Source organism: Hydra vulgaris, chromosome 01, assembly GCF_038396675.1.
Source record: "Hydra vulgaris chromosome 01, alternate assembly HydraT2T_AEP".
NCBI lineage: Eukaryota > Metazoa > Cnidaria > Hydrozoa > Anthoathecata > Hydridae > Hydra > Hydra vulgaris.
The window spans coordinates 62,960,001-62,981,960 of record NC_088920.1 but is presented as its reverse complement, the minus strand read 5'-3'; the positions used below and the strand labels follow the sequence as shown (position 1 = coordinate 62,981,960).

General features: G+C 28.5%; 1 protein-coding gene across 1 annotated transcript in view; it reads right to left on the bottom strand.

The window, feature by feature from the left end:
- Positions 1 to 229: 229 nt before the first annotated feature.
- Positions 230 to 21,960, bottom strand: part of LOC100200661 (intraflagellar transport protein 81 homolog) — a 37,552-nt gene continuing 15,821 nt past the window's right edge. The window contains 9 exon segments of the mRNA XM_065786947.1: positions 230 to 575; positions 816 to 887; positions 2,613 to 2,658; positions 11,642 to 11,721; positions 12,109 to 12,180; positions 13,206 to 13,292; positions 17,108 to 17,197; positions 17,598 to 17,726; positions 18,452 to 18,538. Coding sequence (XP_065643019.1) covers positions 474 to 575; positions 816 to 887; positions 2,613 to 2,658; positions 11,642 to 11,721; positions 12,109 to 12,180; positions 13,206 to 13,292; positions 17,108 to 17,197; positions 17,598 to 17,726; positions 18,452 to 18,538 — 765 coding nt within the window. The 3' untranslated portion in view covers positions 230 to 473.

The window sequence follows — 21,960 nt, the reverse complement described above, 5'->3', positions numbered from 1 at the left end:
GACTAACGCAGATATAAAACCTTGAAATGTAAAAAAAAAAAAGAAAACTAGTCAAAATGATTAGAAAATAAAATCCAAGTGTCAATTTATTGGAAACAAGACTTTAGGCATCCTAAAGTGATTGTAGATAAATAAAAGTATTAAAAGTCATAATTGAGAAGTACAATAGTTAATTAAAAAAGAAAAAATATTCGAACCGCCACCGCAATATCAGGATCTTTTCAAAGTGTAAACAATATATACGTATTTTATATATTATAATAATTTAAATAAAACTTTCTAATAAATTATCATACAACGCACAATAAATTACTTGCATTAACAAAAAAAAAATCTACAAAATATTTACAAAAGGTTTTAAAAGGTCAAGCAGATTTCATAAGATTAGGTAAGAGTTAAAAGTTAAAATCATAAAAATACAGCATCAATTGCATTATAACCACAAACCGCCTCACAATCACAAATGGTCTGTATTATAACACCAAATGATCTTGTTCATAATGTGTCGGACTTTTGTCTCGAAAAACATTTTGGTCCGATACAGTTTTTTTGGCTTTCATAAGCAACAATAAATCCTAAAAAGCAAACCTTGTTAGAATCACAGCATATAAGTAAAAAAATATTGCATTGCATCGCTGATTGCAAACCTTGTTAGAATCACAGCATATAAGTAACAAAAAGTACAATATTGCATGGCAAATATAATATGTCTCAAAATAAAATAAAATAGCACAATATACTTTATCAAAAAACTCTCGCAAAAAATATCACAAAAAATAAAAAATAAAAAATTAAACATAAAACATTTTATTTACACTCCACATTTTCATCTGTAGTAGATTTGGACCATGACTTTCACGAACGTACTTTTGTTGCTCTTTAAGTGACTGTCAATCAGAGTAATTTAAAAAAGTAAAAATAATGATCCTTTTTTATATCTTACATAAAAATAATATAAACTACACTACTCTATTGAGTATATTCAATTATTTTTTGACAAAATAAAGTAACATATAGTAACTCAGGCCAGCGTGAAAAAAGGAGGGGGGAGGTGTTAACCCCTCCACTACCACCACCTCTATTCCAATGAATATTTGCACAATTAGTCGCCCAATTAGGACATTTTTGTACCTCCAGTCGGCAAATGCCAATCTTTTTTAGATACAGTCGGCAAAATGAGACTATTTACTCAAGTCAGCAATTTTGAGAGTTTGAGAACATTCTTTTTTTTAAGTCGGCAAAACTCGTAAGACACTTCCACACTCGACACTTAATCGCGCCGGTCTTGAAAGTAATGCTTTGACAAAATAAAATGATACGCATAACATAGTTTGTATTGCCTGGCCTATTTCTTAGCGTAAAATTTTGTGCTATGCCTAATTTTCAATTACAGAATGGGAAAAAAAAATTAAAATAAATCGGGAAAAAAAGAGTTTCAAAAAGAATTTTTGAAACTCAAATTTTCAAACTTTGTTATTGTTTTTATTGAGTCAAATTGCACCAAAAGTAAAACCACAAATGAAAAACTCGATTAATACTCATAAAGAACTCATAATGCGAAATTAATACTCAATTAGAAATTAAAGAAACAAATTAAGTGCAATAGATACATAAATATACATAAATTAGTTATAACCAATTATAACTAATTAATCAAATACATTAATTAGTTATAACTGATTAATGTATAATTGTACATTCTAACATTCAGTGCAATGACTGTCTGCTATTTAAATTTTATCTTTCTAACTCAACTTCTTCAGTCTGCCACTCTAACATTCTTCGTTTTTTAAAACTCACTGGTCCACCGAAGCGGATTATGATTCTTTTAGTGAGCTGAACTCGTCATCGTGGGCCTAGCAATTAGCCGGAGGAGGATAAACCAAATAAATAATAGCAACACCAAAATAATACCAAAATAAAGTGCAACAGTAATTCTGTTGTGATTATGCTTGAGCAATAGTGTTCTCGTTATCAAAATTTTTGAAGATAGTTTTTCAGTATTGTTTGCTTTCCTTGTCGGTTAGTAGATTGTGTATCACTTTGAATAAAAAATTCTATGACCTTTGTTAAAAGCTTTTTTTTCGTTATAATCAGTTTTATTCACTCTATATCTTCAGACAAAAAAAAAAAAAAAAAACTGTTTCCATTATCTTTGTCGAAGAAATTTTTGAAACATCAACGCAGCTCTTTTTAATAATTTTCAAGCTAAATCTTTTAATTTAGTTTGAAAATTACAAAAGATGCAAAGGCATGCTGAATACTTTACTAATATTTCTACCCTCCAAAAATCTTTTTTTTTTAATATTTTTTAAACCTTTTTTATGTCTAAAATAAATTTGTAATTTATTTTAACTATATAACTTATATAATTATTGTAATTTATTATAGAGATAAAAAATTTATTGATTGTAAATTTGTAATTTACTATACAAGCATTAAAGAGTTTGTTTAGCATAGGGTGAACCTTCAAATTCAAAGCAACACAACTTGAAATATCCAACATAACATCCTTTGCAATGTGCATAAACTTTACTACTTTTTTAGCAAGTAGATGAAAAAATAACATATCGTAATAAATAGATATATAATGAAAAAACAAATAGATTTACCTTTCCAAGTACTTCTTGTTCATGTATTTTTTGAGCATACTGATCTCTATAAAAATCAACATTCTGTTTTTTTTAAACCATTAAAAAAAAATCAATAATTTTTTTTGCTTTAAACTGTTCTTTAGCCAGTTAAAAATGAAACAATTACAAATAAAAAAAATATAGATTAACACTGGAGCTGGTAGAAGCACGTGTAAATTGTCCACTTTAAAAATATTTTCAAGTTGAATGAAAATTTCTTTAATTTGCATTTTTTTTCTTCCACTTATTTTAATTGATATCATAAATTATAATCATAAATATTATAAAATATTTTCAAAGAATTCGTGTCTACTGCTTCTTATGTCAAAGAACTCCATAACGGTGCATTAAAGTACAGCAATGATGTTATTTAATTTTAAAAGTTCTACTTACTAACAATCTTGCAACACCTGTACACCAATCAATTAAATTAAAAAATTCTTTTGATTTATCAAATTTTATGTTGACACTTTCAATAGTGATAGTAGAAACATCAAATTATTTTTCTTATTGATTCAAGGTTTATTGTCAATTTGGTTATTATTAAATCAACAAGAAAAATTAGATATACCACCCTCCATTATTTAAACATTGTGAAATTTATTGTTCAGCATATCTGCATTTGATCATTAAAATTATTATCATTAAAAATGTAACAACAATGTTATTAAAAAGTATCTTAATGTTATTATGTTAATGTTATTATGTTATTATAATAATGTTATTAAAAAGTATTTTAAAAGTAAAAATAATTGGAATACAACTGCTTTTATAAACTTTTGACAGATCTTTGTATTATAAATGTAACTATGAAATAGTTAAGGAGATTTTTTTTTAAACTAGATTTACATCTTATTGTTTTCAAAATCATATAATATTTTAATACTGAATCTAATGCTGCTGTTAATACTGAATTTAATGCTGCTGCTGTTAATACTGAATTTAACGCTGCTGCCGATTGGTTAGGTCACAGCATTGTGAAGTGAAATGCAGTGATTCAAATTCTTGCTCTTCCACATCTTTTTTTTTAAATCTTTTTTGATTTTTTAAAAATAAAAAATAAAATATTTTTGAAGTTCAATAGCATGTTTGTACTTTTATAAAGTTTTACTTTTATTTAAAAATTGGATTGCGGCAAAATCACCTTAATTTTGATTTCAAGCATTCATTTGCCGTTTTATAAAGTTATTCCATCTTCTGTTTTTTAAATAGTGTTAAAATTGGGAGTTTAGTGTGTTGTAGTCAGGCCTGGACAGAGACTTTGTGGTGCCCAGGTTCAATTTTTGGTCGGTGTCCCAAACTTTGGATTCCTGGGTATATTGAATTAAGCATGAATTTCACTGTTTACAGTCCTTATGTCTACTATCGCCTTACAATTTAATGAAAACAATAAATATTTTTGTATTGACTATGGTTGTACATAAACACTCTATATTTGAGCTTGGTTATATATGAAAAAACAAAAACACAGATACAATTTAAAATTAATGGAATTATATATTTCATCAATAAAATGTTAATTATGAGGCCTGAATCCCACTAATTTCACTTTGCGGGCTTTCTTCATTGCAAATCTAGACATTGAGATGACATTTTCGTACGATAAAGTCTTGGCAAGGTCGTTTTCAATTGAAATCACCATAATAATAAGGTTAGTAATACGTTCTTCAGTCATTGTTAATCGTAATTTGGATTTGATGAGAGCAACTCATATAGCAACTTATATAACATCAAGCTCTTACTGAAAGAGTGCTCTCCTTCAGCCACTGAAACCGGGATTGTATTAAAAATGCAAAGCAAAATGCAGATTGAAGGAAATATTGACTGAAGACTTTTCTGGTAGATTCTGTTGAGCAACTTGATAGAAGAAAGAGATTCTATTTGTCCCAGAGTATTTGATCCCTTCAGAACATCTTTGTGACGGATTTCTTCAATCAACTCCTCTTCTTTTACATCATTTATGTAGAGATTTGCTAGGACTTTGCATTTTTCTTTCTGACTAAGTTTTTCTTCATCACTAGGAGACGGAGAACACCATATAAATGAAAACATATCCGTCGTCTTTTGAGCTGTACCCATTCTGTATCTTATCTGATGGAGCAGCGTGTCAAGAGCAACATTAAATACCTTCACCTCAAAACCCTTTGATTTGTCTTTATGGAAGTGTGCTGTTTTCATTGACTCGCCATGAAATGTTTTCTTTTTCCTTGTCCTTTTTTTAACAAAATCATTTTGAACCCAAACGAAGCTAACCCAGATGCAACCAGTTTCGCTTCTTGGAGGATTTGGGGCCATGAAGAATGTAGTCGGTCAAGATCATCGATTAGAGTCTTTAAAAATTTTGTTTCGCCATCCAAAGAAATGCTTTCTGATTGAAGAAGGAGGCAGACATCGTTGACACATAGGAGAGCCTTGAACCAGAAAGAAGTCAAGACAATGAATTCAAATGATTGAATCCACTTTTTGAGTGTCTTAACTAAAGTCAGTTGATGGTCTCCTAAATCAAGTTCTTCAAGAAATTTCAAGAACTTCAGTATTTCTTTTGGTCGTTTCGAAAATGGCCAGACAGCCTTTATGCGCACACTCAAACTTGTTTGGGACATTTGGTAAAGGGACTGGCTAGTTGCCTCAGTCAATATTTTCCAGCGCATGGGGCTACTACTAAAAAGGTTATATAACAATTGGATGTTGCCAAAATAGTTCTTGACTACAGTAGAGGATTCTGCAGAATGAACACTAGTTAGATTGAGGCTATGCGCACTGCAAGGCATTAACGAAGCTTGGGGATTTTTCTCGAGAATGATGGCCTGCACTCCTTCGTATAGACTGGACATATTAACCCCGTTATTATAGCCCTGGCCCCTGCAGTACTTTAAATCAATGCAACTTTGATCCAAAACGTCTATAATTAGCTTCGCAATGTCAGAACCCTTTTTTTCCCCAGATTTTCTACCTTCAGAAATCGCTCTTTTACAATCCATTGGTTGTCAGATCTTAGGCGGACAAATTGAAGAACGAAAGTGATTTGTTCCATATGAGACACGTCCGGAGTTCCATCAACAATAATGAAAAAATAAATGGCTGTGTGGACCTCTTTGATAATAGCAGCAAAAACAGTTTCACCGCATGCCATAATGAACTCATTTTGAGTTCTCCAGCTCAAATAGTGCGCTTGCATTCTTGTTCCTTGTTTTTGGTGTCGAGAAACTTCTTCAAGATGGAACTGAAGTGTCTTATTTTGTTTCCCCAACAGCTCGAGAGTGGCTAAAAAATTACCATTATCATACTCGTCCAGCATGTTTCATGAACCTAGACAAATATGAACATAATATTGAATAAAGTTTACACCTAGATCAGTATTCCAAGCAACATTAAAATTATTTTATAAACATCAACTTCACATAACACATCTTAGATTTCTCGAAGCTAAATGGAGTGACGTAGAGGACGCAGCGTAAAATTTCATACCACTTAGATGCCTCATCTTTTATTAACTTTTCAAGTTCTTAATAGATTCCAGTTTGATTTTTCAAGGCTTCAAAGGCTGATTTCCAGACGATGTAGTGATATTTGTGTTGAGCATTACACTGATGACTTTTAATCTTTTCTCCCAGCTTTTGCCAATTATCTTTTATTCCGCCATTCCACATCAAGAGCAAAGATTGAAATCCAGGGCCAAAATTATACTTTTGTCCAAAAATAGAGCAGGGAAAACAAATGAAAGCTTTTGCAGTTTCACTTCAGATAAGCCAGTGTCTGTTAATCTTTTCTTCGTTGAGAGAAGTTTCGTATAAAACGGAGGTAGGCACTTTTTTGTTTGTAGAATCCCAAGGAAAAAGTGGCAGATTTTGAGGTGATCCATTTAGTATGACTAGATCACGTTCGACTTTGGATAAAACCTTCTTCCACAAAGCGAAGTCGTTTCTAACTGCTTGATCACCTATTTGAATCACCTCTTGATTCTATATTTAAAAAAGCATTTGAGAATTGTAGGATGTTTTTAATATCTTCAGATATTAAATGATATGTTTTTAGAATCTGTAGATATTATATGTTACTAATATCTGCAGGTTTTTCATATAAAAAGAATACGTACCAAACTCACCTCATTATCATCTTCTTCAGAGACTGTTGAAATCATTGAAGGGGAAGATGATTTTCTTGGACTCAAGGATTCACCAATGCTGTTAGTAGCATGGTCCGTCTAAAAAAGAATTGTTTTTATAGTTTTGGAATTAAATTATGAATATAAGATTGTGAATAAAAAATAAAGCTGTTAGCCTATACCTGGACTACTTGGTCGGATGTAGAGTTATTAGATGGCTTTTTTTTTTTAACTTTATCGAAGCCACACTCTTCCAATGAGCGGTTGTTCTTGTATTCTTTTACAACTTATTCTACAGCTTTTTTTCTGCCTTGAGACCCTGATTCATGCTTTCGAAAACTGGACATGACGTTTTCACTCTAAGATGTGTGTTGCGTATTTTTAAATAAAAATGTTTTTCATTTGTGTTGAAATAGAAATGAGTTTTTTATATAGAATTTCATTCTCAAAGGAATTAAAGAAAAAAAGAATTAAATGCAATTTCACAATATCAAATTAATTGAAATAAATGTATTGAGAAAGAATATTTGAAAAGTGCTGGAATGAGAGTAACTTAACTGATTTATGTTATTATGTAACATAACATTGATGGTGTTTTTAAACAAGCCTATTGTTCGGATATGTGTTACGTAATTGGAATTTTAACTACATTTAAATTGGAGCCATTGCAATCAGACACGCAGAAAAAATAGAAATTGTGAAATTTCCATTTACCTTAAACTAAATTACAATTTCATTTCATGTTTCAATTCTAAAAATCTTACAAAATATCTTACAAAAAAAAAAAAATCTTATATTTTGTCTTTACTTATTTGCTTAAAATTGTGCCAATAATCTTCCTTTTTTTCCCTCTCTTGACAATTATTACCACCGTTAAAACAATCACAAAATATTACAAGCCCTAACTGCAGATGGAGTTGGTGGGCGCGATCAACGCCGCTTTTTGTACCAATTACCCTTTGTTTCACATAAATTTTGCAATAAAAATCGAGCAATATATTTATTTGCTACTTTAAACTACCTCATTTTAAAATTATGATTATCTGATTATGAACAAAGTAATCCAGCTATGAAGTTATACCTGGTAATTTCTAGTAATTTATGGTAGTACTAAACTCATTAGCACAATCACAGGCAGAAGTATTTAAAATGATTCAGCTGAAACCAGTTATACATTATCGATTTCAAAAAAAATGTATTCCGTCTGCAATAAAAATATCTTTATTTATTTTTTTCAAATTTGCCAAATTTGCAAGTTTCACAAATTTACAATAAATACATACTACATATATAAATTTAGGCCGGAGTAAGAAGAAGACATAAACTGTTTTATCACCGAGCCCCATTTGCATATTGTCTGTGTTTATATAAAAGCAAATGAATACATAATCTGTCTTAAAATAAATATAAATTTTGCAAAATGCTAAAAATATCTTTAAAAGAACGCGAAACTATAGTATCTTTCTACTGATTTAAAATTAAAGTAATATAGACATACATATATTAATGCATACACATTTTATATATTATTGTTTAATAAGATATATTTAGTGATAATAACAACGTTTTTTTTTGTTTTGTTTTTTTAATTAAATTTAGAATAATAAATATTTGAAGTCTGTTGTAATAACTCTAATTGTAATAAGAGTCTTTTAGATTCTGTTTTAAATTTCTCCAAGGTGAAGTGCTCTTTATGATTATTAAAATTTTTAATAAAATCTTGTATTGAGGGTCGCATGTGCCCCATTTGTCCGTGTGCCTAGGTAAAATGTACCCAGTGCCCCCCTTCCTCTGGGCGGCCCTGGTCGTAGTGGCCAAATAGGTTAGTTTGCTGCACTTCCGAAGTACATTGTCAAAACTTAATAAAAAAGAAAAAAAATTATAAGTCTTTACCTGTTTTTTTTTTTTTATAGAACCTTACAATTTTACAATAAGAAGTTATAAAGCATTGAACATTAATTGTTAATTCAAAACAAAGATTTGACAGATTTTAATTTTCTACACTAAAAAGCAGTTCATGCAATGACTACCGAAGCGTTTAAAATTTTTTAAAGTTATGTTATCAATTATTTTTTTATTCATAACTATACATAAGGTAGACAAAATGTGTAGTTTTTCTACTAAAAAGTATTGAAGTAAGGTATAGAAAATTGCATAAAAAAAGGTTTTATTTTAGTCTGTTAAAACACTAATCCAAATTCTGAGAATTAATTGTTTCATTAACAATTTCTAATTTTTTATTCATATTTTCTTAACTCAATGTCTGGTGTCCAGGATTCTAAGTTATTTATTATATTGTATTCAGAGTTGTTAGTCCTTAGCCTTGGCCTAGCCTTAAGGCCAAAAATTGAGGCCTTGGTCTTGGCATTGAAACTGTTGGCCTTGGCCTTGAAAATTTTGGTCTTGGCCTTGAAAATTTCGGCCTTGGCCTTGATTGTTTTGGTCTTGGCCTTAAAAAAAAATACATATTTTCTTATTGATTTTGTTGAATTCTACGCATAACCTTGGTCTATTTTTACAAAATGTGGTTTTATTGTCACAACACTTGCTAATTACAGTTAGTAATTGGCCTTAACATAAGGCTAAAATCGAAGTGTTTGGTTTAGAAAATGTTTGCGTAGGCCTTGGCCTTGAAACTCTTGGCCTTAACCTTGGCCTGGTAACTTTTGGCCTTGTAATGTGTGGCCTTGCAATTTTTGGCCTTGTTAACAATTCCGATTGTATTAATATTATAATGGTCACATTAGTACTCTCGAGTTCTTAAGGAGGAGGAGGAAGGAGGGGGGAGGGGAGGGGGGAAGGGGATGAGTTCTTAATAAAAGAGGGGGGGGGGGAGGGATTTTAATTCTTCCAAATTATATTTATCTCAGTCAGTTTGTGAAAACTATCGGTCTGACATAAATTTCAATTTACAAATCCAAACTAATATTTTATACAAAACATGCATAAAACTATTTAATTCTAGCATGGCTTGCAACCAAATGCACATTTTTTAACATGTGCATTTGGCTGCAATGCACATGTTAAAAAACTGCGTATGGAATAATATTAAGTGATTGTTGCAAAATACATGGATAATTGGCACTATAAACTCACAAACCAAACCATATTTTTTTATTTAATTTAAGCTATAAAAATAGTATTTTTAATATTATTTTTATTGACTATTGATGATGAGTATACTCATCAAACGTAGTGCAGAACATGGTTTTATGTACACTACGGAAATCAAATTTCTATAGTGCGTATGAAGTACTTATACAGAGTACAGAAAACAAGTGCACTCGCCAGCAAAAAAAGCCATTTGAGTTGCTTTATTACTGATAGAATTCAATATTTGTTACAGAAAATAAATATGCTGACAGAGTTATAAATACAGTAAGACAATTATGATGTAGATCTTTATGGAGCCAATGGAAAGATGTCAATCTCTATGAGATGAGCAAATTTATTGAAATAAATCAGAGACTCTCAAGAAAGACAGAAAACGGAATGCAGAGGCAGTTAAAAATGCAAAATTAAAGAAAGGAGTGGTTTTTGGAGGTCTCAAAATGGCATTACAGCTTGCAAATGGAAAGACAAAAGGATGTGCCTACCATATCCAATGCACACATTCCATAAATGGTAAGTTACCAACTGCCATGGAAAATAAAAATAAAACCTAAATACTGTCTGAGAATACAATAACTTAATGTCTGATATTGATCAAAGTGACCAGAAGTTATCCTATCACTCCGAAAAACTTTATAGTGGTACAAAAAAGCAGGAGTACATATTCTGGAAATGATGTTAAATAATTTTTTCTACCTTTTTTTTACTATCTTGTTGAGTTATGAGAGAATATTATAAAAAGTTTCATTGAAGAACGAAAAGTAAAACCATCTATAAGAAGACCTTTGGCAAGTTTTTATTACCCATTGACAATTCCATAAAAAGGAAAAAAAGAAACTAAAAAGAAATGTGAGCAATGTATAAAAAAGGAGAAAATCAAGAAACTGCAGATACTGTGCTGACCAACCAGCTCTTTCTTTTGATCCCTGTTTTAGAACAAAAACATAAGTGAAAAACATAAAGAATAAATGGTTTCAAGCGATGCAGATGATATATAATACTTATATGTAAATTATATCTTTAAATCTCAATAAATTTCAATACAAAAATAGTTGAAAGTAAACCTTAAGTATGAATATTTACGATATCTTACTTATAAAAACCGTAAAAAGTGCACTTTTTACTTAAAATCAAAGATAAAGTAAAATATTGACAAATATATGCTCTCACATAAAAACTTAACTGATGGATTTTAAACCAAGATTCAAAAGCAATTTTAGAGAATAAAACTTTCAGAATAAAAAATTGTCGCTCGTACGCAAGGAGAGTTTCATCCAACGAGTATACTCGTCTTGCATATGCAATGAACTAACACCTGTTTTATCATAGTTTAATAAGATTTAGTATGCTGCTATGAGTATTATACTTTGGTGAGAAACTAAACTAAAAGATAAATTTTGACAACGATTTTTAAAGCCTGTTAACACTGAAAGTTTTTGTTTTTATGGGTGTCTGAAATAATTATTTTCTAATTTTTAAGACCGATTTTGACTGAATTTTTTTTTTAGTTTTGAGATATAAACTTTTTGTAGATAACAAGTAAAAATTAATAAATGAAGGGGGAGAGGGGAGGGGGATCTTAATAAGCCTATGGTGGGTGGGAAAATGTTCACAAAAATTAATAAAGTTCCCCCCCCCCCCACCTTGTATTATGGACTAGAGAGTAAAGTAAACTACTTTATAGAGAAATATAATTTTACTATCTACCTTGTTTCTTAACTGTTTATTTTTTAACTGGTTGTACACATGTGATTGAGATAATAGAGAAAGTAAGAAAAAAAAAAAAAAATACCTGTAAGATTTTTTTGTAGAGTTATTTAAAACATACAGTTTCATTTCTTCTTCTATACGATTCATTTGCAAATCAGTTATCTAATGGAAAAGAAAAGTTAAAAACTTTTTAATGTTCTTAAACTAAAACTTATTGTTTTACTTCTCCATCATAGACAAAAACTTATTGTTTTACTTCTCCATCATAAACAAAAACTTATTGTTTTACTTCTCCATTATAGACAAAAACTTATTGTCTTACTTCCCCATTATAAAAAAAAACTTATTGTTTTACTCCTCCATCATAAACAAAAACTTATTGTTTTTTTCTCATCATAGACAAAAACTTATTGTTTTACTTCTCCATCATAAACAAAAACTTATTTTTTTGTTTTTCCATCATAAACAAAAATTTATTGTTTTACTTCTCCATCATAAACAAAAACTTATTTTTTTGTTTTTCCATCATAAACAAAAATTGTTCAGTACCTCTATCATAGCATTGAGCTGGTGAAACTTTCTTTCTAGATTTAAAACATCTTCATGAGATCCCCGTACTTCCTTAAAAATAAAAAAAATAAAAAACTAACAACAAAAACATTTTAAAAATTAGTGCTATCAATAATTTTTAAATACAAATATTAAAAGTTCTTAAGTAAACTACTTTCTGCCACTTTTTCTTTTAAACATAATTACTTTCCATGATACTTTAAACACTATTCAAACAACTATTTCCAATTACTTCATACAACTGTTTAATAAATCATAAATAGCTTCCGATTACTTCCAATGGCTCTTAAAATGTACTTTTTCCAAATATCTCTAGTTAATTACATACAACTGCTACTATTCCAAAATCTTGCCAGGACTCTAAACTAAACACTTAACCAACTGTTTAGTAGCAAAATTTAATTCTCATAATTTTTCAAGTGTTAAAGTATAAAATTGGTACTCTTCCCCTTAATTCCAAGGTAGCACAAAAAATTAAATACTTATGGTTCCAAATAACCGTGGTTCTAATCATTTATGCACTTAAGATAGTTTTTTTCAAGAATCTTTATTTGTATTAAGCTCATCATTCAGTGAATTACTGTGAACGCTGAAACTTCTTGTGAATTCACTACGCAAACTTTCCCAACTTGTTTTAGTAACATTGATCTTACATTAAATATTACAAATGAAAAAACTAAAATGAATTACAGGTAAAACTTAAACTACTATTTAAATATCAATCAGTAACTGAAAAGGTTTTACTTGAAAAATATTTATATATTATATATATATATATATATATATATATATATATATATATATATATATATATATATATATATATATATATTAACATTTTAAATATAAAACATTTATGCAATATTTTTTGTGTAGCATATTTCAGCAAATATATTTTCATAAAGTTTATTCTATATTTTGGTGTAAGTAATGATATGATTAAATCATATACATTTGAAAAAAAATTGTTTGAATATCTATTGAAAAAAACACAAAAAACAAATAGATAAACATAAGTAAACAAATATAAAAACATAATTATACATTGTTAGCATTAAAACATTTAGATTTCATACCTGATCTAACTTTGAAATATTGCTTTCTAGGCCTGCAGCAGTTGTTTCATATACAGATTTGCGCTCATCATACTCTATTGTCATCTCCTTCAAAATAAATGATTTTATAACAGTATTAAACTATTAATAATAAAAATATTTAGTTATAAAATGTTACCAAATTTTATCAGATGATAAATTATGAAAACATTTAATATATAGCTTATACTATTTCTTTATTTTTATCTGGTTGTTAAAGTACTCTAAAAAGACCTAACAATCTTGTCATTGCGCACTGTGCAAAAGCATTAACTAGGAAGTTCACATCTCCATTTACATCCACATACCAATGTTGCCACTATGGCCAGAGCTAGCTTATGGTCTAACAATTGTGCCTCATTTAGTCCTTGACAAAAACCAACCCCAGCACATAGATTGAAGCATTTCTCATAAATTGCTGCTCTAATTTTTTTAACAGGTAATTATGTAACAAATAATTATGTATTTAAAGTAAATGATTTATATATAAAATAAACTTACATCGATCATGACTTATCTTGAGATGAGTTATAGGAAAAACTTAAACATTTCAAACAGTCTGACTTTGTTGATGTGACAAATATTTTACGCAAAATAAACGTGCTTAACATAAATTTGCAAAAGTGTTTAGTGTTACAAATGCAGGAAGCATTTAATTAGATAATAAAAACATTTAAATAACACAGTTTAAATAACAAGGTAAAGTTGGTTATTAGCAAAACTGCGCCTATTAAAAAGATGTCACACGTAATGCCTCAAGCATGTATTACACATGCAATCTTGCTTTATCAAGTAAATTTATAATCTACAATTAATTTTAAAATAAATATGCAAGTGTTTCAAATGCTCAAAGAAATAAACAATCTTGATAGATTGCTTATTTCTTTGAGCATTTGAAGTCTGATTAAATTAGCGTGGTATTATATACTAATATATTTACATATTTAAAATTAAAATGGTAATTTTTTTATAGGATAAGTATATTTTCTATATATTATATCAGTGTATATATAATCATAATTGTTAGGAAGTACAACATGACAAATAAACATACAGTATGCGTAGATATATAACTAACTAATAGGTAATTTAATTTTTTATTAGAAATATAAGTTGATTTTTTATTAAAAAAAAAAGTTAAATTGGTGTTTATACATGTAATTGTGCTTTTAATGATCACATACTAGAATAAAAGAAAACTATTCCAAAATTCATGTCCAAAAATAATTAAAAAATTGCTAAAAAAAAAAAGTAGATAAACACCAAAAAAACCAAATAAACATGTTTTTTTGACCAATAAAAAAGCAAAAGGAAAAAAACTATTTTTTTACAACTCTAATCATAGTGAAAACTTAAACTTAATAACATAGCAAACATTTCGAGCAAAAAAAAATTGAAAACAACAGATATTTGAAAAGTAAGTTTTATGGACTTTTTAATAAATTTTAATGACCTTGCCATGTTTGTTATGAATGATTATACGTGTATTTATTTCAACTGTATGCCATAGTAAAGCAAAAATAGATCTTTTGCATTGCTGAAATGCCAACCTTAATTTTGAAAGGCTGTACACTGTGAATAGCACATTAAACACACACTGTGTATAGCAAGGCTGTACACATTACACACACTGTGTAAAGCACAGTAGGGGTGAGCAAAAATGGTTTTATCTGCTTCGGTTTGTTAAAACCCAAATCCGATATCAGATTTTCGGTTAATAAGAAATCAAACTTTTATCTGATTTTAACGGATAATATTTGATTATCCGGATATCCATTTAAATCAGATCAGAAACCAAAATTTATCAGAATCCAAAACAAATTAAACAACAAAAACATCTATACATCTAGCAACATGGGTGTAAAAAAACATCTTTGTTTTAGCATTTCAAAGAGTACATGGCGCATTTCATTTTTCATCCAGAAAATTATTTAATTTTGCAAAAAATGCATTTCATAAAAATATATAGAAACAGTAATTAAAAGTATAAAAACAGTAATTGAAAGTGTATTTAAGTAATACACATAAAAAATCTGCAATGCAGATTTAATAAAAGTAAAAAGTTTGTTTCTCTTAAAAAATATAAAATAAACACTTTGAACACATTTTAGACGCATTCAATACTTTTGAAACTGTTATTTTTATTTTACTAATTAATATCAAACTAATTAAAAATATGTATAAATATTCTAAAGTTGTATAAAATATATATTTTCAAGAACACATCTTTGTTTATAAAGGGAATGATATTATTAACAATAAAATAAATAATAATAAAAATAACCTTTAATAAAAATGTAATTAAAAAAATCAAACAAAAACAGAATTAAATAACTTCTTTAAAGTTTATCCTTTGTTAAACAATTAATTTTGTTATGGTTATGAACATTTACAAACAAGTGCGCAAAAAGCAACAATATAAATTAATTTTATGCCAATATTCCTTACCAATGTCGCTTGGGAATGAGCGCTGAACCTTGAACATCTTGGGTTTGAGCCAGAACTCTAACCACTGCCTCACAGCTGCACATTCTGTTTAGTTACTTATAAAACTCTTGTTTTTTAACAAGAATAAAAAATCGAATTAGATCAGATATCCAATTTTTTAATAATTCTTGATCCAAATCCGAATTCGAATTTATAGAATTCCGCTTTTTTCAGATTGGATTTGCAAATTTTCTGATTTTTTATATCGAATACCATACTGAAAATTTAAGATATCCGGTTATTTGGAAATTTTTGCTGACCACTATAGCACAGTACTAATAGATTTTATATAAAATTTTGAAATTTTTACTTTTGCACTATAATTAAGACACTTTTTTAGAAAATAAAAGAGTGATAAATATATTTAAACAATTTTTTTTGTTTTTAACTCAAAATAATTGATGTAAATAATTTAAAATATAATGTTTTAAATTATTTACATCAATTATTTTGAGATAATATTTTTATCAATAAATGTAAAACATTTATCAATAAAAATAATATTTTAAAAAATTGATTGAGACGTAACGTAACTTTAAAATGTTAAAGGGGAATTGTAATTATAACTTACTGTTTGCAATAAATTTTTTTTCCATATGAAATTGTTTTTAATTTTTATATTGTAAATTTACTGTCAAAATATAAAATGTTTATCTCGGTACCTGATATAAAAAATCCGAAAATTTGGATATCCGATCGGGAAAAAAAGACCGGCTATCTGATCTGTTTTTTTCTATAAACTCAAGAATTATTAAAAAATGGGATATCCAATCTAATTTGATTTTTTATTCTTTGTACAAATAATTATCATGTAACTTACAGTAATTTAAGAATAAGTTTAAAAAAGGCATTTGTAATCTAAATTTTACAGTTTTTTCCAGATAATATTAGAATTGATTTTGTGCATGTGAATAAATAAAGAATAATATTTATTTGATAATATTCAAATTAATTGTTTTTAAATTAACAAATAAAATAAAAATTTCCAATAAGCAATTGTTGTGCAAACCTTGTCATCAACATCAACAACAACTTCAAAAATTATCAATTAGCATAAAAGATCTTTTGTCGTCAGTTTTAAATTGTATCATAAAGTTTTTATTTTTATTTTTTTACAACATAAAATAAGGATACATTAAAAAATTATTGATGTTCGAGATGTAAATGTTTGAAACTAAAGTAACCATATTAAGGTAATTATGCGTTATCTATATTTTTTATAAATAAATTAAAGAAAATATATTCATTTTATTTTTTTAAAATGTTTTAAAAAAGGAATTTTTGGACCATAAAATGATTGCTAAATACTTAATCATTGTAAAAAATCTATATAAAATTCTGCATAAAACATGTTATGCATACTACATAAGGAAACAAAAAATTAAAAAAATATCTACTTGACATTGTTGTCTTAAAGGTCGTAACTCCACAATGATTGGCGCAAGAGAGTTCTTTTTTTGAGCAATAGTATTTGTAAGTTACACTACCTAAAAAATTTATCATTGTCATTATCAACATTATCCTCATCATGTATCACTTAAATAATAATTTTACCTAAATAAATCATTATCATCGTCAGCATCATCATCATCATCATCGTCATTATCATCATTATCATCATCATCATCATCATCATCATCATCATCATCATCATCATCATCATCATCATCATCATCATCATCGTCATTATCATCAATCATCATCATCAATCATCATCATCACCAATCATCACCAACCATCATAATCGTCATCATCATTATCATCAATCATCATCATCAATCATCATCATCACAAATCATCATCATCATCACCAATCATCATCATCATCATCATCATCAATCATCATCATCATTGTGATTCTAAACATTATAATCATGATCATCATACCATTTTTGATATATCTTCCAGTGTTTTCCCTTTCTGTTCATCCAATTCACTCTTAATAGTAGACACTTTTTCAAGTTCTTCTTTAGTATTGTGAAAACCAGATACACCATGTTTTGCTTCAAGATTTGACTAAGAAAATTGAATAAATTAACACAATGCTGAAAAGCATTGTGCAATTTTATATCAATTATAAAAACTAATTCAGTAAAAACAACCAAAAAAAAGTATATCATCAATTTTTTAAATAATTATATATTGACAGTTATAAAGTGTAAAGCTAAGCCTTGAGACAAAGTTCACTTTTCTGATCAAATAAAGTTTACAGTTATACTTTATTTATTTGCTATTTTGTCTTTAAAATAAGATTAACATCTACTTAGTTAAAATTTAATTATTTTTATGAGTTTTATTTGATGTTTTTATTAAGATAAAACTTGTTAACTTAAAAAAATTTGAAAAAAATATTATTTTCGAAAATTATTAGTTTACTATAAATTATTAAAAATATTACCTATTGAACTTTTATTAAAAGTACATATGTCGTGGCACTATTAAATAATTTTAATTATAAGTAGATATGTCCCTGCGCTATTAAATAATTTTTAGATACAGGTAAGTAAAAAATTTTTCTTATTTGAATCTAAAGTTTTGCAAGGCATAGTAGCAATCAATAGGCATAATTAAAATAAGGAACTAAATATAATACAATTTTCAAAAAAATATTTACAACTATTCAACTTTTAACATTAATGAAGAATTGAAGCATTATAATAGAACTGCATTATTTCATTACATATATTAGTTTTTATAATCAAAATACAAAAGGAAAAAACTTGAAAAATGATAAAACTTACTAAAAATGCTTGAGTTTGTTCATCCTTTGATTGTAATATTTCTTTAGTACGACTTAACACACCTATTTCAGCTTGAATTTCAGACAGCTAAAAATTTTATTATTACAATGATACCTATTACAACTTACACGAATATATTTACACTATTTTTAATAAATAGCTATAACAGAAGTGTTTTTTATTTTTATAGTACTTTATTAGAAGAAGTAATGTGATGCAACTTATTTTTATGCATGATATTTTTGCACAATATTATAATGGGATAATATGCATAATTAAATATTAAGGAGATAAATGATAAGAGCAATAAAGTAGATAATAAAGCAATAGAAACTCTAAATAAAAAATGAAGAAAGAAAAACGCATAATTTAAAAAAATAGAAAGAAAATAAAATAAACTAAAAAACAAGTAAAAAAGAAAATGAAGAATTTGAAGCTGGTTCAAAAAAAAAAAAAAAAAGACACCATAAAGGTCTAAAGAAACATATCAGGAATAAAAATAAATAAATGATAAAAAATCATTTGTCTTTTACAAATATCAAAAAGATAGCATTAAAAAAATTTATTAGTTAAATAAAAAAGTTATTAATACATTTTCATGATGTATATAGGCAATTTGATGTTTAGACTTTCTGTTAATAAAAAAAATTTAATTAGTTTAAGTTCTTTACAGTCCCCATCATGTTGCGTTCGTCTTGCTTGATTTTAGCTATGGAGAATCCCTTAAATCAAATGTAGATAAATTGTGGTTTAGTATGCCTGAAAAAAATTTTTTTTTTTAAAATTTCTTCATTCAATTTGATTTTTCATCAAAAACTTATCCTTTTGTTAGAATTTAAAACAAAAGGTCAAATTAGAAAAATTAAAAAAAAAAAAAAAAAAACATTTAAAGCAATAGTAAAATTTTAAAGCAAACCTTCAAAGTAAAAACTTTTCCTTGTTTCTTGTTTCTTTTAAAACAAACCAGCTGTTTAATTTAAGTATATTTTGAAGAACTTTTGTTGTGTTACATTTTCTGCCTAGGATGATTAATGCTGGATCTTCTTAGCTCTACTCAAAGATTTTTGCTTGTGCCTGCTTGATAGTGGCTATGCAACTTTTCCTATTTTCTCCTAACAAGGGTACAGCTCTAAAACTCAGTTTAATGGTTTTGAGGCCCACTGATAATGAGGTTTCTGAACTCTGTGGTAGCTCTCAGAGAGGCTGATTCCATCAACAGCTGTAAAACATCAAAGTATCAGCAGTGCTGTGTTGAGCATGAATAGTGTCCTTGTTAATGCTTATGGTGTGCATTGTCAAGGCCACATAAGGAGCTCTAAGTGACGAATTTGGTTTAATTAGCAGGACTGAGACAACTACATAGCTCATTGCTTAGGATACCATGCTCTATCCATAAATGAGTTCAACTCTCTTTAAACTTAAATCATGCCCAAAGTAACCCAAAATATTAAAATAAAAAATAATCCCACTACCTACCTGTTTCAAAATATCTTTTACAAAAACTTGTGGTCTTCTAAGTAGCCTTCCATTAGTTGAATCTTACTGCTTGCAAAATTTACCAGATTTGCTTGCTCTTTGTGAGACTAATTTAAATTTGGCTGTTCCTTTTTCAGATCTCAGCATTGATGGGTACTATCCTTTGATTCAAAAAGACTCTAACAGTTCCATGCTTAACTTGGGGGCATACTTACGCATCAATTCACTTATTTGTCAAGAAATTAGGTTTAAATCCTTTGATCACTCTTTTATGTGGTTCCACTTAGCACTTCTTTACTTTATCATATTTCTCATTGTTCTTTATCGTTCTCCTTTTTCTCAAGACTGCACTCTTTTAGATGTAATTTCTGATCATACTGACCATGGCCTTTCTCTTTATCCCTTTGCTAATACTGTTGTTATTGGAGACTTTAATTCTTATCATACTGAATGGCTTGGCTCTAACACCACTTATCCTGAATGGCTTGGCTCTAACACCACTGACTCGGCTGGCACTAAAACCCATAACTTCTGTCTTTCACAATCTCTTATTCAAATAGTTAACATTGTGACTCATTTTCCAGACAACCCTAATCACCTACCTTCACTCCTTGATTTATTTCTTGTCTCTGACTCTAGCTTGTGTTCAGTTTCCCCTTGTTCTTCTTTAGGCGGCTCTGACCATGCAACTATCTCTATAAACCGTTCAGCTCGTACTTCTTCAAATTAACCCTATCATCAAACTACTTACTACTACCCTAAAGCTGACTAGGATTCTTTTCGTGATTTTCTTTGTGACGGTTCTTGTGCTGATATTTTTTCTCTCTCTGCTGATAAATGTGCCTCCTATGATAACCTCTTAGGTCCAGGCAGGAATGAAAGCTTTAATCCCTCTTATCGGATCCAAGTAAAGTCTCATTCTACTCTATGGTTTTCAACTTCTTGTACAGCTGCTATATCTAATCATAATCATTTTTTCATAAGAAAAACTCTCTTAAGAATTAACACCTTTTTATTATTGTAAGAAATTGATATAAAAAGGCGCTGTCTGATGCTAAACACATTATTCAAAAATTGTTAATTCTTATATCTTACTTCAAAAATTAGACTCTAGAGACTTTTGGAAAACCTTTGAAAACAGCGCCATTAACAAAAGTAGGTCTAACATTTCATCTCCCATTCATGGGAGATGGAATGTTAGACCAACCTTTCATAAAACTCTTCTACAGCTTATGGTCCAGACAACATTCCTGTCATAGTCGTACAAAAGTGTTCTCCATAACTCTCTTTAATTCTCTCAAAACTATTTAATAAGTGCTTGACTGAACCTTGTTTTCCTGCTTGCTGGAAAATGGCATCTGTAGTTTCAATTTTAAAACTCTGAAGAACATTCTGACCCTTCCAATTATTGTTTGATAAGTCTTCTTTCTGTTATTAGCAAAGTCTTTCAATCTTTGGTCAACAAATTTCTTACATCCCATCATGAATTAAATAACTTATGGTCAGATAATAAATATGAATTTCGATCCTCTTGCTCTATGGCTGACTTTTTAACTGCTGTGATTAAAAGATTTCATTGTGCATTAGATGGAGGTGGCGAGGCTAGGGCTATTTCTCTTGACGTATCTAAAACTTTCAATAAAGTTTGGCATGCTGGTCTTCTCAATAAGCTTGCTTTATATGGTGTATCTGGGAAAGTTTTTGAGATTATCAAATCATTTCTTTCAAAGAGCTTCATCAAAATCATTCTCAAAGGCTAACACTTTTCTTCATTTTTCAGTAACTTCTGAAGTAACCTAAAACTCTATTCTTGGTCTTGTTTGTTTCTTATCTACATCAATGATCTACCTAACACCTAAAGTGGTTCTATAGTAAAAGATCTCCTACCTAAAGTATTTTATATTTATTTGCTAATGACTCAACTTTTTAATCCTGTCTTGACAAAAAGTCTTTTCTTTTAGATTGCTTAGAACAGCTAGCCAATCTTGAATCTGATCTCACTTCTGTAACACATTTTGGGTTTCAGTGGCTTG